Source organism: Camelina sativa, chromosome 17 (assembly GCF_030686135.1).
Source record: "Camelina sativa cultivar CO46 ecotype springtype chromosome 17, ASM3068613v1".
In the NCBI taxonomy this organism is placed as follows: domain Eukaryota; kingdom Viridiplantae; phylum Streptophyta; class Magnoliopsida; order Brassicales; family Brassicaceae; genus Camelina; species Camelina sativa.
In genome coordinates this window covers 18,648,446-18,664,764 of record NC_141896.1, presented here as the reverse complement: position 1 = coordinate 18,664,764, position 16,319 = coordinate 18,648,446, and the positions used below count along the sequence as shown (strand labels likewise).

General features: G+C 30.9%; 2 protein-coding genes across 2 annotated transcripts in view; both read left to right on the top strand.

Annotated features, from left to right (window-relative positions):
* The window catches only part of LOC104757167 (non-classical arabinogalactan protein 31), a 63,677-nt gene that overhangs the window by 27,687 nt on the left and 19,671 nt on the right, over positions 1–16,319 (top strand). The window lies entirely within an intron of this gene.
* On the top strand, positions 9,220–10,014 carry LOC104757170 (S-protein homolog 21-like). The gene has a single exon (XM_010479896.2). It carries the CDS (start codon positions 9,373–9,375, stop codon positions 9,775–9,777), a length of 405 nt encoding a protein of 134 aa, XP_010478198.1. The 5' UTR covers positions 9,220–9,372; the 3' UTR covers positions 9,778–10,014.

Sequence of the window (16,319 nt, the reverse complement as noted above, 5' to 3'; positions counted from 1 at the left end):
CCACATCTCCCGTGAATCAAATTCAGAATTAAAGAAATGGAATACAAAACTCGAGCTCAAGTCAAATTTACAGCATGTGAAATGGAAATGCCTACTCTTTATGTACACATGTAACATGTTGCTGACTCTTCACAATGCCAGTGAAATCACAAGGGTTCACACGTCCCTAAAACATCATTATAAAAGTTTTGGTGCATTTGTCATTAACTATATGTGTTAAGTTCCTCGTAAATTAGTTGATAAAAGCTGTGCTGACATTTGGTCCAGGAATACAAAAATCAACCTCTTCACCACTCTCATACGGGAGAAGAGGCAGACCATCACTTGAGAGTCACAATGACAAAGAGACACAACTCATTATGATCTAGTGTCAGTTTTGTCGTTGATGTATGTAACAAGTTTCATGTAAATAAATATTTCAGTTTTCGATCTTGTCTTCTTCAAAGAGAAGAGACAAAAGGTCTCTTACTCTGTTTTTTTCTTCTTCCTCTCAATATTCTAACAAAATCAACCTCTCACCCTCCCATGAAGTTGCTTATACTCGGCTTAGCAAACATAGCCCTTAACTCTCAATAGAGATTCACATAATTTAGCATCTAGAGTAGTCATATGTGTTCATATACTTGAGCTCATAATTTAGATAAAAACCTGTAACTTAGACAACCAAATTATGCAAATTAATTCACTAAAATCTGCAGTTTATAGCTTAGACAAACCAAACCTACAACTTAGACAATAAAAATCTGCAAATTATTTATCAAAACACTGCAGCTTAGACAACAAAAAACTTTAAAAAACTATACAACATAATAAAAAATGGTTTAAGAGCCGAAACAACAAAAACAATTCAAACTCATAAAAAACTGAGCACATAAAACATTTCATATACTTGAGTAGATAATTTTCTGAAATTTTGACTAATCTTGCCCATTCATTGTTCTTTGCTTCAAACGTGTCACTATCATTGGAGCCTATGAACTGTTGCAAATTGTTTTTGTTATTATATTAAACCTATCCTGAAAAATTGGAAACCAAATATTCTTCCCTGTGAAGTTCACTCTGCATATTTATCATCTCAAGACCTAGTTGCTTCACATGCGCAGCAAAGCCAACAACTTCTGATTGATTGAAAAAACAATAGTGAATCTCTCCTCTTTTTTTTTTCAATTGTAATATAGTCATTTGTGGTTAGTTCATCAGTGATCAAATGTCAATTAATAACCTAATGTGTACTCAACCACGATCTAGGGGTATCGTCGTAACACTTCAGGATCGAATCCACAGAGACCAAACTATCACACTAAGAAATTATAAAGATTAAATATAGCTAAGACAAAGAAGGGTTTGTGTTTGAAAGTCACTAACAAAGCAGTAAATAAAAGAGTGTTTTAAATCAATGAATTAAAAAGGCATTGGGCGTAGGGAATCATTAGGGAAATATGCTCACGAATTTAGATGATTAGATAGGGATGCATTAAACACCGTTCTCGAACTCAAATCACAGTTGTAAAGCTCGCCTACTCTCGCAGCGTTAACTATCTAAGCAATGAATTAGCTAGATCCTAAACTCTCGTTTGAATCTAGCAAACTAAGCAAGCATTAACAAGTTCAAGTTTGATTTGTTCAAAAAATGCCTTAACTTCAACTCTCATTGGCTAAGGATCACCTTGCTCACTTATGTTCTTTTCCAGCAACTCAACAACACTTTTGGTGCCCCGATGAATTAAACCTAAGATCTTAATCTAGGTGATCAATCTAGCTTAAGCATTAAGAACAATAATAGATGAAGAACAATAAGATCAATCCCTAATCTAACAAACCTAGCATCAATTAATCATAGAAACTCTTCTGAAACCCTCACCCAATTGAGAAACTACTCAGACATGGAGAAACAGAAACAACAAATCAATGATGAAGAGAGCATAATTGAATTGCAAAAGAATAGAAAATAGGGTTTAGAGATCTTCTCCAAAGTGTCAAGAAGGATTAGAGATCTTCTCCCCCCTAGCTCTTAATACAAAATAGTCTCAGAAAATAAATTTTATGTCTCTGGAGGCCGAGCCTCTAACTTAAATATCAAAATAAAATCCTAAAAGTCGGTTTAAAACGAAAAAGGAAAACTTGAGTCGGGGATGGGATCGGTCGATCCTGGGTGCTTCTTCTGCATCCGCTCCATCTGCTTGCTAAACTGACCAGTCTTCACCAAATTAGCTAGTACAAATGCATGTTTTCATCCCCAAAACGCTCAGTTACCTTCCAACGTGACCTAAGATCTGTACAGACTCACAAAACACTAAAAAGACTTTAAAAGAAAACTTTGACTCAATAAAAGACTCAAAACAAATGTAAAAATTATGGTTAAAATCCTATAATACAGACACATCAATCAGTCCAAAAGATACATCAATCCACAAATCACTGCAAATAAAAAGGGATTTTGGCAAAGAGGTAACACCATAAGAGAGTGCTTAATCGATGTATGAACAATATGAATGAGCTAATGTCTTTCCATTATAAAAAAGTTATGCCATTTTTAGCTTCATGAGAGTTGGTTTAATCATCTATATTAACATTTTTGAAGTACATTTTGGTTTACGCCCTTTAAGTTTTGCTTATTTAATTTGTTTTATTTACAACATTAACCCCGAACGATTTTCCTAAAATAACATTTCTTAGAAACTCAATTAATGAAACTATTTAAATCGACCTAATTTGATACGTTTATTGCCATAAACAGCTTGACAACATCTATACATTTCGATTTTTCTAAAAACAACTCTACGCATTAATTTTTTAATCTCATAAAAATCTCCAAACCTATTTTAATTGATCTTTAGAGACTGTATGATCTCTTAAATTTAAATGACACAACCAAATTTGAGTAACAAATGATTACAATCGTAATAATTATTATAATGTAAATAAAGTTCATAAAAACGAGAACCCAACTTTAGAAACTCAATAAATTGGGTATATTTAACTTTAGCATCAAGAAATACATTTAATATAGTATATATCGCGTTAAGAAACTGAATATTATTCTGCGGTAATGTTATCAACTCAAATAAGAAAACACTAAAATCTCTCTTTTATTGCTACGGATCGTAAATATCAACTTCACAAACGAAACACAACACCCACAACCAAAACCACTAATATGACGGTTTTGAAACACGGGTTAAACCATTAATATGACAGTTTGTTGTTATATGGCGGGACATGTTATTAACATGACGGTTTGAATTAACATTAGTATAAATATAAAATATTATTAATTCGGTTTTGAAACATGGGTTAAATCTTCATTTAATTATTTGGTCAATACCACTAATATAAGAATATTATTAAATTAGGGTAATTTAACTAAAATTTTGCAAAAAAAATTAAATCGTTGGTAATTGTGACATAATCCGACAATAGCTTATAAATTACATATTTATGTATTTATTTCCCCTATTATTGTTCTAATAATTGATAATCCAAACAAAATTATTATTTAACTAAACAAAACAAACTAAATATAAAAATCAAATAAAAATCAAAATGTTATTATTTTTTAAAAATTTGTCCCGCGGATAGCTCGAGTTAAAATCTAGTTTATGCAAAAACAGAAGTCGACAATATGCTATTGTGGTTTAATCATTTACCACAGTTCCATGGGCTATTGTGGTAGAATAAAGCCGTATATATGGACAATACGAATTGAACTTATGCTGGTTGATGATCATTTCCCTCTATGCATTTCGACTTTTAATTGATATTCTAAAATCGCCGTAGAAAATGAAAGATGAATAGTCAAAGGGACTGACCTAGAAGAGAGAGAGAGAGAGATTTACAAAAGTGCAGTTAGGCTAAGGTTGGACTCATTTTCGGATTCGATCTGGTGGTTATTCTTCTTCAAATTGATCACTTTTCATTTCTCTTTTCTACTCATACCATCTTTGCCTCTCTAATCCTATAGAGACAAAAAAAAAAAAAAAAATCACTTAAGTTAGGTAAAACTCAACGCTTGTTGTTTAAGTGGTAGAATATATGTAAAAACAATTGGCTTAAATAAACGAAATTAACCTTAACTTTTTTAACATCAAGAACTTGTTAATATTTATCTGTATCATATTCAAAGCAAATCATCTTCACCTTCCATTGTCAAAAACTACGTATCATACATGTAAACATTTCTAAAATTCTCTATTTCCTTAAGAAAGTCAATTTCACAATGAATCTTCTTCATAAACATAATCTTTAATAATTTTATATTATCTCTTGCAATCTAGCTAGGAACCACAAATTGATGGCGGCTGCAGGGGAAAGTCTTGGGGAAGGCATGAGAAGTCCTCTGCCACTATAGTATGATATTAGAGTCCAAAGTCCCACATCGGATGGGATATAGAACTTTTTGGGCAATATATAAAGGATGTGGTAATCCTTTTTCCTTAAGCTAGCTATTGGGTTTATTTAGGTCACATTCCTTATATGGTATCATTGTCCATAGTTAGGTCCAACAAGCAATTTTTCACAAAAACGATGGTTTCTCACTTATGTAGCTCATATAAGTCTTGTTGTGATATTTCTGAGATGTTGGGTTCAGACAGTTTCTGTGTTGGACTCTTTCTCACCCACACCTCGAGAGGGGCTATAAGAGTCCAAAGTTCAATATCAGATGAGATAGAGATCTTTGGACAATATATAAATGAATTGACAATCCTTCTCCCTTGAGCTAGCTTTTGGGATTAGTTAGGCCACATTTCTAATATATGAATTTATATATCCCATGAAAAAAACTCATGAATTGGATATCTGTTTCAATTGTTGATTCCAACAACAGGCAGAAACGAAGAATTCATTAATTTCTACGCCTGAAAACCATGAAAAATAAAGTTTAAAACCCCCAAATATAAAAAATCAGAGTAATACATAGAGCAGATTGAGAACAATTTGGGTTTAGGTCAAAATCGAATTACCTTGTTGTCGCTAACAAATCAATTCTAGCCAACTTCTTCAAAACTGTTCTTTAGATTTTTATATCTGTAGTCGTTCAATGCATCGAGAGTTTTCAAAATCTGAGAGACGAATAAAAATTGAAAGTGGTTTGAGAGAAATCCAGAGAGAGAGAGGAAACACAAAGAAATAGTTTTGACTTCCGAGGTATGGGAATGATCCGACTCCTTTTAAAAGTCTGGTGCATCTCCTAAAATCAAAACGAATTAGGAGAGACGAAGATCCAGACTTCAGAGCAGAGGCAAAAGAAAAAGTTTTTCGGTTTAGTAAAATGTATGTAAATGAACGGCTGGGATTTTTGCTCAAAAAACACTTGAATGGGAAACTGAGATTATAACATAAAAGTCAATAAGATCCGACCCGGGAATGGATCCGAGCATTTATTCGACTGGATGTGTAATGTCCGTGTCCCAAAAAAAATGGAAGATTTGGTTGTATGTTAGAAATTGGAGTGGAATCGATTTCATGATCCAGTTGATTTAGCTAAATCATGGTGTAATATGATTAGTCCGGTTGGTTTAGAAAGTGTTGTTATTAAACCAAGCACAATTATTTTTGTGCTCATAGGGTTTAATTGAGTCTTGTTTATGGAACCAAACTAAACCAGCCTAAACTAAGAACCAATTATTTTTGTGCTCATAGCGGTCGTTTCTATCACGTTGTTGCGTGTGTTGATGTTGTCCGACTTGTGGGTCGTTTGAGGAGAGAAGGCCGAGGTGGAGTTGGCGGGTGAGGAAGAGGGAGATCGATCCTCGTTGTGTACAGCTTTGTGCCGTCGTGTGTAACCGGTGTTGTCGAGAAGATATCGTTCGGCTACTCCTTAATTCTCGTGTTGTTGTTGTGGTGTTTATTGAACCGGGAGATTTAACCATTCTAGACCGGAAATCCTTGGTTTATGGAAGCCCATTAAACCGAGCTATATTATGTGAACCACCGACCACGTGAGTCGATATGTTGTGTTGGAAAAATGTTAGCGTAATTGTGAGTTTAGGATTATTAAAGTGTGTGTTTTATTCTTAATTAAACAAAGGCTGGGGGTTGGTTATCTTAAACCATAATCGTGACATTGTGAAGATGAATTAAATAATTAAAGGAAGTGAAAGGTAAAGTAGTGACAACGACTGTGTGGAGGGCCAACTTTGGAGGTCTGTCAATGCTGGAGTTGACGTCAATATGGTATGATAAAGATACCAGACAGTTTAGCACCAAGTGAAGATTCCATAGAAGCTGACAGAGGTTCATTAGGAGTTAACTTGGAGGAGTTACGTGGGCTACTTCCTGGCCAAGTAATTGCTGGAAACTGTGAAATATGAAGTATGAACCCTAGAAATTGCTCTGAGATGGTTCTTTCTAGGCGTTTTTTGACGGTCCAAAACTAGTCTGATCGAGACGAAATTTGGTGGAGAGACTCTTCTTGATAGTATGGGCTCCATATCCAACGGTAGAATTACGATTTGAACGGTTAGTTTCTGTTTTCTTTGAGTGTTAGATGTGGAGGTTTCATGTCTTGATTTGTGGCAATTTGTATTGTTTGGTGAGCCAACGAGCTCGGTTAGAGCTGAAACTTTTGTAAGAGCTTTCATGGCTTATGGAGCAAGGTCATGGTAGTTGGGTAACCAAGTTAGAGCTCAAGAATGCAGGGTTAGAGCTATGACGGTGAATCGGTGGGTTCACCGGAGAAGTGATTCCGTGGCTGGATGGAATAAAGTATTTCAGTCCACCACTATTGTTACTTGATCGTTAGGGGTGATTGGTTTTGCGACTCAGTAACTAGATGAGCTGGAGTTTGGTATACATGTTAAGGTGAAACTTGTTCCAGGAGGTGGAATTAAGCGGCTTGTTCGGTGGATCACGAAGTGGTCCGTTGGAGGAGGATTTTGAGTTTGTGAATAGTTCAGGTGCTTGCTAATTAATGTACATTCGTATGGATGTGGTTGGTAGCTACAGATTAAGGGCTAGATGGATCTAACATGTATTTGTGGAAGGTTTTATAAGAAGGTGATGACACCGATTAATTGTCTCGTCGAAATTATAAGTTTCCGATGAGTTTTGTTGCCGTGTGTCCATTGCGAGTATTGGAATCCAGATGCAATCGTTTCAGGGTGACTATTAAAAGATCATTTTACCCTTGGCAAAAAACCATTACTTTGTCTTAACTGCATTGGCATACCTTTGTACATACTTACAAAACTAATGTTTGTTTTATAATTGTGCTTACGATTAATAGGAGGAATATGGGATGTTAGATAATTAAATCTAAATGCAATAAGATAAAAAAAATAATAATAATTACATAAACAAAAAAATACCTGATTTGTTTGGTTACTTACTTGGCTTCCAGGAGATTGTTCTACTACATGCCATATCTATATTAACATTTTAGAAATATATTTTGTGTTATGCTTTTTTAGTTTTGCTTATTTAAAATTTTATTTACAACATTAACCCTTCAAAAATTTCCAAAAATAACATTGCACAGAAACTCAATTACTAAAACTTCTTAAATTGACCAATATTTGTTACGTTTGTTGCCATAAAATCTTAAAAACATCTATACATTTCGCGTTTTCCAAAAGCAACTCTAACCATTAAAGTTTTAACCAATAAAATCTTCAACAGTATCTTTATAAATGCTATAATCTCTCAAATTTAATTGATACAACCGATTTTCAAAGTATTTCTCTGTCTCATATATTCATATAACTATTTAAAGCACAACAATACAAAATAATAGTTATTTTAAGAGCTCACCGATCAAATTTTTAAACGGGCTAGAATTGAAATTGGTCTGATCTATGATTAGTTAAATAGAAATATTAATATCATTTGATACTTCTAATTGTTTAGTTGCACTCAATCACAACAATAATTTATTTTACTAAATTATATATGTTTTACGAGTTAAATCTAGGACAAACAAAAGTTTAATCACATAACTTTAATACTCAATAAAAACCGTAAAAAAAATAACATTGTTATATATATATATATATATAACACCAAAGTACCTAATAATATAATTGAAATATTAAATTATAAATTATAAAAATTTAATAAAACCTAGTATTAGTTGATAACTTTTTTTTCTGGCGTTAGTACTATTTCCGGTATAAGGAAGCACTTAGAAGCTGCAATGTTTTTTCATATGCTATTTTTAAAAAAACTCACCTGAAGCATTTGTTAAACATTTACCTCTAAAATGTTAATATATCTTAAATAATTATATATAATTCATTTATTTTGTAAAAAAAATATAAAAAAATTTATGATTTCAAAAAAACATAAATTTATCTATTATAAGATACATTTATCAGTAACTTACTAATGTTATTATTTAAAATAATATAATAATTTATTTAATACAGAAAATTAAAATTAAAAATATAAATGTAAATATAACGTTTATAATTTATATTATTATTATATTTTAGATAAATTTGTTATGTTGTAAACTCCCTCCGTTTCAAAATATAAGATGTTTAGAAAAAAATTTTGTTTCATAATATAGGATGTTTTCAAGTTTCTATGCAACTTTTAAATTAGTTTAGTATTTTATGTTATGCAGTATTGTTTCTGATTGGTTGAACTTGTTAAAAGTAAAAACTTTTTATTCTGCGTGTTTTAGTTAAAACATCTTATATTTTGAAACGGAGGGAGTATATTTTAAAACATTATTGAAATTAAAATGTTAATAAAGATATAATGTCTTATTAAGAAAAAATAATATGTATTAATTATTTTTTAATTAATGTGTCACATTATATATATAATATTTAATTACAAAAAATATATATATATATATATAATCATAATATTTATTAAATGTGAAATATATTAAACATATTATCTAGCAATGAGTGATATTTTTTTTAATGAAACACATTTAAATTATATATATTGTTAATATAATACATTAAATATAAATATAATATCTAATCACTCACTTCTCCACCAGTCAATTAAATGTGTTATATTAATAAGTGCATTAAGCTTATGCAACTTACCGTTTATGTTGCATAATGCTAATGCTCTATTATCTGTTGTTCCGATCAAGACCTATATTGTGTGATTCTTATGCCGTCTCCTACAAAAATATATTTGTGGTTCAGATTTGATCCCATCAGGGGACCACAGAAATTTATTTGGTTATAATTTTTTGGTAAAACAAGATAGCCTTAGATTAGTCAATGAAATTTTTGTGTCCAGTGATTTGCTATTTTTTGTTATAATAACTTTTTGGTAAAACAAGATAGCCTTAGATTAATAAAAAATTGTAAATCTAAAATTAGCAATATACAGATGTATATATAAATATTGCAAGTACAAAAGCAATTTAACACAAGAAAAATAAAATCTAAACATCTGAAAAGAAGCATGAAATATCTATTAGCTTTTCTAATTGTTTATGGCCAATGCATCATTGGTAATGTATCCGGCGGCCAAACAAACCATCTCCAGGTCTGGAACGATCTGGACGTAACCGTCTATGTGCATTGTAAATCCGGAAGTTCCGACATAAAAGGAGCGTATAAGCGGCCTGGACAACTATATCCTTTTCCTGTAAGAGATAATTTTTGGAAGACGACACTTTTTTGGTGTACTGTAAGACAAGGGCCTGATTGGAAGAGAGGACGTAAATTTGACGTGTATGAATATGAAAAGGGTGTGCCTCAGGGAGGGACCTATATATGGAGAGCAAAAAAAGATGGTATTTATTTTGAGTTAAAAAATAGAAAGCCGCTCCATAAAGTGTGGGATTGGCAGATACTACCGCTTTGACAAAAAAAAAAAAGGATGATACTACCGTAAAAATTACTATTATACTGGTATTAATCTTCTGATCCCTAATATTATTATTGTCGTTTAAGCATAATTACATTTTATTTTTATTTCTTCAATTTTTGTACATATACTTCCACTCTATGGAAAAGATATACTGTATCGTGAATTTATTATAACTATGTAATATTTGTTCTTTTTCAAAAATAAATTATTTTGATATTCTACTTAACAAAATACTCTCGTTGGTTGTGGGTGTACCATATATTGTATACTAGGTTTGGACCCGCACGTACGTGTGGGTTAATTTCAAAAACTAAATTAGTAATTAAATTCGCAATATATAATATATATATAGATCATTTTTGCAAACCTATTTTTAGTAGGGTTGGATCTTCACGTAACCCGTTCAGGTTAGGATATTACCCGATCAAGTTTGGTTAAACGGGTTTAGAAAAATAGAACCTAGTAAGTATTTTTCAATATATGAGTTCGGTTTAGTTCGGGTACTATCGGCTTCGGGTCAGTGCGGGTTACAAATTTGAAAACCGATTAGTACACCGAGTACCCAAAAATAATGACTTGATATAGCATTTATATTATAACTTTTTTTAAAAAGACGTAAGAGTATATGTAAAAAAATATAAAATAATTAAAACATGTTTGATACAAATATTTGGAGTGGATGTAATTCATGTTTCGTCTTATACCTGAATTCTAGTTGTATAGAGAATGCATTCCCAATAGTGAAGATTCTCGATATATGACATTTCCGATATTTGACAAAAAAATTATTCCCGATTGGAAACGGGATGGAACGAATACAAAAATTACCAAAATACAATTTGGGACAAACACAAATATAGTTCATAGTATATTTCTATATCATATAATAAAACAATATTACAAAATTAGTTGACTTTTTTATTCTTATTATTTTATGTCTAGTTCATCTACATTGCATTACGTTTCTTTGTTTTTAAAATTTTAATATTGTAAAACACACTTTAATGCCTTTTAAAAAACATGTTACATATAAGATTGTAAGCGTCGATATAAGTCAAAAATAAAATAATATTTTCGAGGAAAATAAATAGATAAATTAGCTCAAAATAAAATAATATGGTTAGATATAATAATTATTTATAATACGTTCTAAAGGTATATCAATATATATATATATATATGTGAGAGTTTATGTTGCTTTTAATTATAATTTATAAATAGTAAGGATCACAAAGTTTCTTTTAGTTGTTTTGTGGTTATTTTCAGTTTTGGGAATTCTTGATCACAAATATTTCGGAGTGGATGTAATTATTTGATTGGTTTATTAAAAGATAATTAATAAACTAATTTACAAACACAGTAAATTGTATTTTCTTAACCACAAAAAAGGGTAGATTGTTTTTCTTATGAGAAACTTTTTATTATTATTATTATTAATATTGAAACTTTTTAAAATTTCTAAGCTTTTAAAAAGTTTTAAAATATTATAATATTTAAATTATTAAAATTTAAACATATTATAAATATCAAAACTTTTAAAAGTTTATTATAAACTTTGTAAAAAGTTTAAAATATTATTAAAATTACACTCTATAAAATTTTAAGTATTATTAATATTTTAACTCTTTATTTTATATTAAAGTTTAAAATATATGTTAGTTGCGATTGTTATTTCTTTCAAAAAAAGGTTTTGAGAGATAAAAAAAATATTTCTGAATTTAGTCCGTTAATGTAAATATTATTTTAAATATACATCATTAATACATATATATATATATATAATTTGAATATTTCATTATTTTGTGATATGGAAAGTATCTAATTCAAATATTTCATTATTTGTAAATCTATGGAACTCATCTTATGCGAGATGTACACAATTTCATTCAATATTTTAGCAAATTATAATGCAGATTACGATGAAATCTTATATTTTAAAATATCTAATTTTTTAAAGTAGAAACCTTCCATATGTTATTCTAAAATACATTTTTTAATTTCTTTGAATTTAAAAATTTTCTTTTGTAAAATGAAAAGTTTTTATTATAAATGTAAGATTATATTAGGTATTTCCTACTTTAACTACAAACAATGATCAAATATTACTCACTTTCATATCACTTTTCTTTTAAAAAGTACATTGACTTACTTGCAAAACTCACAATCACATGATAGAGCGGGTTAAAATTGATATTTTAACAAAGGCAATCCTTTGCGGGTTGGTTTGTCATAACAAAAATTGTGAGTTAGTAATTTTTACAGATGAAATATTTTATTATATTTTACATAAATATACTTCTACTACAAAAAATGATTAAATTAAATATTCGTTCGCGCTTATTATATTTCCAGTTTACTCACTTTTTTTCTTCTATTATTCTATTCAAACTCATTACATAAATATATGATTCATATAGTACTATAATAAAAAATATATATATATTCAAATATTCCTCCGCGCTGTAGCGCGGGTCCGATCCTAGTAACATATAATTGTGAGTGATTTTGAGTGATATAACATAAAGTTCAGTTTCAATAACATGGGATTTGGAAACAGATTTTAAAATCTTAGTTTTAATAACAGGGGATTTTAGCAAATGAAACAACCTATCCTATTATTTTTTCTGCTTTTTAACATGACAATTAACTAGTGATCTCATACTCACTAACACCGTAGCAAAATTCAACAACAACGGATAACATAAACAACACCAATAATTCAATATATAACTCTAATAAATAACCAAATCAACAAGAGTCTAACAATTCAAAACCAACAATGTCAAGAAGCAAACAATCAGCATCATAACAATATTCTATAACTAAACTCTAGCAACTTAACAGAAGCCAAACCACAAACAATCGAGTTACTAGGACATCCTTCTTTTCATTGTCCTGATTCCACGTTCACACTTTGTCTTTACCTGTGCCGCAACACAAAAGAAAGACATAAGTATTACCAAAAATACTTAGTGAGACAAGTCTCTCATCTATTGGACTATACACACAAGCAATAAGATCTCTAAGCACAAACAACAATCACAAACAAGCCACAATGACCAAACCACAAAGCACACATAACAAATGTCGGCTATGATATTGTTATTTTACTAAACAATAACAAAGAAACATTATTTTCAATAATATATGTGTTGTATATCACTTAGTAAAGTAAGTTTAGTGTTTGTATAGATTTACACTCAAAAGTTTGAATGATTATATTTAAGCTAAATAATTTATATTGATAGAAAATATTTTAAATTAAAATGTCACGCATGTGCGGGTACAAATTCTAGTATATTCTATATACTAGATAGTGACCCACGCTATTACAGAGCAGGGATATATTTACGTAAATGTAGATTTGTTAATTACAAAATAGTAGTAAAAACAAATATTTCTTCTATATATTTTATAATTTTATATATTTAATTTACTTAACTTTATACTCTGATTTTTACCCGTAGTCGGAACCACTATTTTGGTTTGGATATAATATCAAAATTCGTTTATTACAAATTTAGTAAATTTTAAAAGAAACTAGTATATACTCATGATCCGGTATTACAAATTGATGTGATCGTGTTTAGAGATCTTAATATATCAAATTTACAATCGTGATTGGTGTTAATATTAACACCATTGTAGTTATTGATATAAAAAGTTAGTATATATTAAATTTATGTACTAAATTTACAATTATATTATGTATATATATTGTCAAAGTTTTTTTATAGGTTAAAAAACTCTTTTTATATAGTTAAATTACACTCGGATTTGCAAACATTGTGGTGCATGTTGAATCTAGGTAATATGTGTAGAACCAAAAAAAAAAAGGAATGAGGTAAAAAAATAGATTTTATTTTCTTCGTAGATGTAGATTTTAATATGAATAGTTAACCTTATACACTTAGTATTGTTTTCTATTTTTTCGTCGAATTTAAATTTTATTAATTAAGGAAATCAATATACAAATTGTTCGCAAGCCAAATAGGCGAATTAAAAGTACCACAATAGAAAGATGAATTAATACAACCAAACTTTGCTAAATTGTGAGCAACACTATTACAATTTCTTTTGACATAAGTAAAACATATAGATATGAACTTCGAAGCCCAAAAATGTATGTCTGACAAAATTCCTTGAATAGAGTCATCAGTAAGAACCCTATTTATGTTATATATCAAAACTTGATTGTCGTCTTTGAAGTGTGTCTTTGTGAAACCTCGAATCCAAGTTTGTTGCAACGATAGGAGAGCCAAAGCTTCTGCTTCCAATGATGAACTTGTAGCTTGTAAACGAGCGGAACCCCATGCCTTTGTTGTTCTTTCATGATCTAGAATAACCCAGCCACCCATTGTTTTGTTTGATAAAGGATCAAAACTTGCATCATAATTGCATTTAATGAATGATAGAAGAGGTCGTGTCCAAGAAGTGGTATTGGTTGTCTGTACATCTGTTTCTGAACTATTTAAGAGAGAATGAATGTGAGCGTCCAACCATTCTTTTACATTTGACTGAGCTTGTGAAAACACCTTGGAAGGGAGAACATGTATTTTATTGAAAACTAAACTATTTCTTTCACGCCAAATCTGTTATGGGAGCCAAAAAGATAGAAGTTTCTTTCCCTGCTGGAGATTTAATAAATGGGATAGATTGCTTTCCAAGTTTTTTTATGCTAGTTGAGATAAAGGTATAGGGATATCTGACAATTGTCACGCTAAAGCTGAGGAGAGACATGTAAAAAGACAATGATTTATGGTTTCATATGACAGACCACATATTTGACACATTGGATTAAGATTCATTCCACGAGTATTCGACAATGTCATTGTCGCTAAAGTCTTTGATAGAACCCGCCAAAGGAAATGTTTGATATTTGGAAGTATAGGTAATTTCCAGACGGCATTTTTCATGATTACAGAACCATGAGGGGTGATGGAGCTTGTGTAGAAGTGAGATCATGTGTAGTAAACCAATAGCCCGAGCGCATCGTGTATTCCCCAGAATTGTGATAATGCCAAACAAGCTTATATGAAGTCAATTGTCTTGGGAGATAGATTCTTTTAAGGAAATCATGATCATCTGCATCAATAGTGTCTAACATAGAGTCATTCCAAAAATGATGAGGTCCACGATGAGAGATGAAGTTGTTTAAGTTTGTTTCATGAGGCGGAGTATGAAAACTGATAGGTCTAGGAGGGTTGGTAGGGGTGACATTATCATTTGTAGGATGAATGGTCTGACCATCTCCAACTTGGTATCTAGACCCTTTTTTGATAATTTCTAGACCTGTTAAAGTTGAAGACCAACCGTAGGACTGATTACGTTTTGGTATAGCATTAAGAAAGTGTCATCAGGAAAATATCTTGCTTTCAGTAGTCTTGCCAAAAGGGAATTAGGAGACCGAATTATCCGCCAAGCTTGTTTCGCAAGTAATGCGTCACTGAATTTTGAAATATTACAAAAGCCTAGTCCTCCTTCTCCTTTTGATAGTTGTAATTTTTTCCAAGCTATTCATGATATCCCTCGGTTATTTTCACTCTTTTCCCACCAGAATTGCATTAGAAGAGACTTAATCTCCGAAATTATTCCTTGAGGCAGTTTGAAATAGGACATTAAATCAATTGGCATAGCCAGGACAACAGATTTAATCATGATTTCTTTGCTTGCTTGTGTAAGGTATTTTGCATTGCAGCTATTTGTTCTCGAACATCTCCCTTTTTTTGCCACTAAATTGTTCTGGGAGTTCCAGATATTTACCTCCGCCACCAATATTTGGAATGTCTAAAATCTTTTTTAAGCCTTTTTGTTTTGAACCAAAAACTCTTGAGCCGAAAGTGATTGTTTATTTTAAAGTATTTACTTTTTGAACAGAGTAGTACTCATAAACCTCAAAAACCTCTTCCAATGCAATGCAATTTTGTCTGTTAGCTTGGCAAAAAAATAAAGAATCGTCTGCGAACTGTAAATGAGTGATGGGTGGAACGCTATTTCCAATTTGAACTCCCCATATATCACCAGAGGCCGTGTTCATGCGTATTAAGTGGCTCAAGATATCAACACACAATATGAAGAGATATGGAGAAAGTGGGTCACCTTGTCGGATACTACACTTTGGCTGTACTGAACAATATGAAGACCCGTTTATAAGGACAGAACAATTGACAGTGCTCACTGTGGCCATGATCCAACGAATTTATTTGTCGAAGAAGCCAAATAATCGCATAGTGGTTTCTAAGAAATTCCATTATATGAGGTCGTACGGCTTGCTTACATATGTTTTCACGGCCATATATGTTTGTGAGACGAATTTTCTAGTTTTTAAGGCATGCAAAACTGCATGTGCAATGAGCATGTTGTCTGTGATTAGTCGGCTAGGAATGTAGGCCACTTGAGAATCCGAAACAATGGAGTTCAAATGTTTTTTTAAACGCATTTGAAGATAATTTTGTATAAAACATTACATTATCCAATTGGACGATAATCGGAAAGAGTTATCGGATTGGTAATCTTTGGTATCATGCAAATATTGG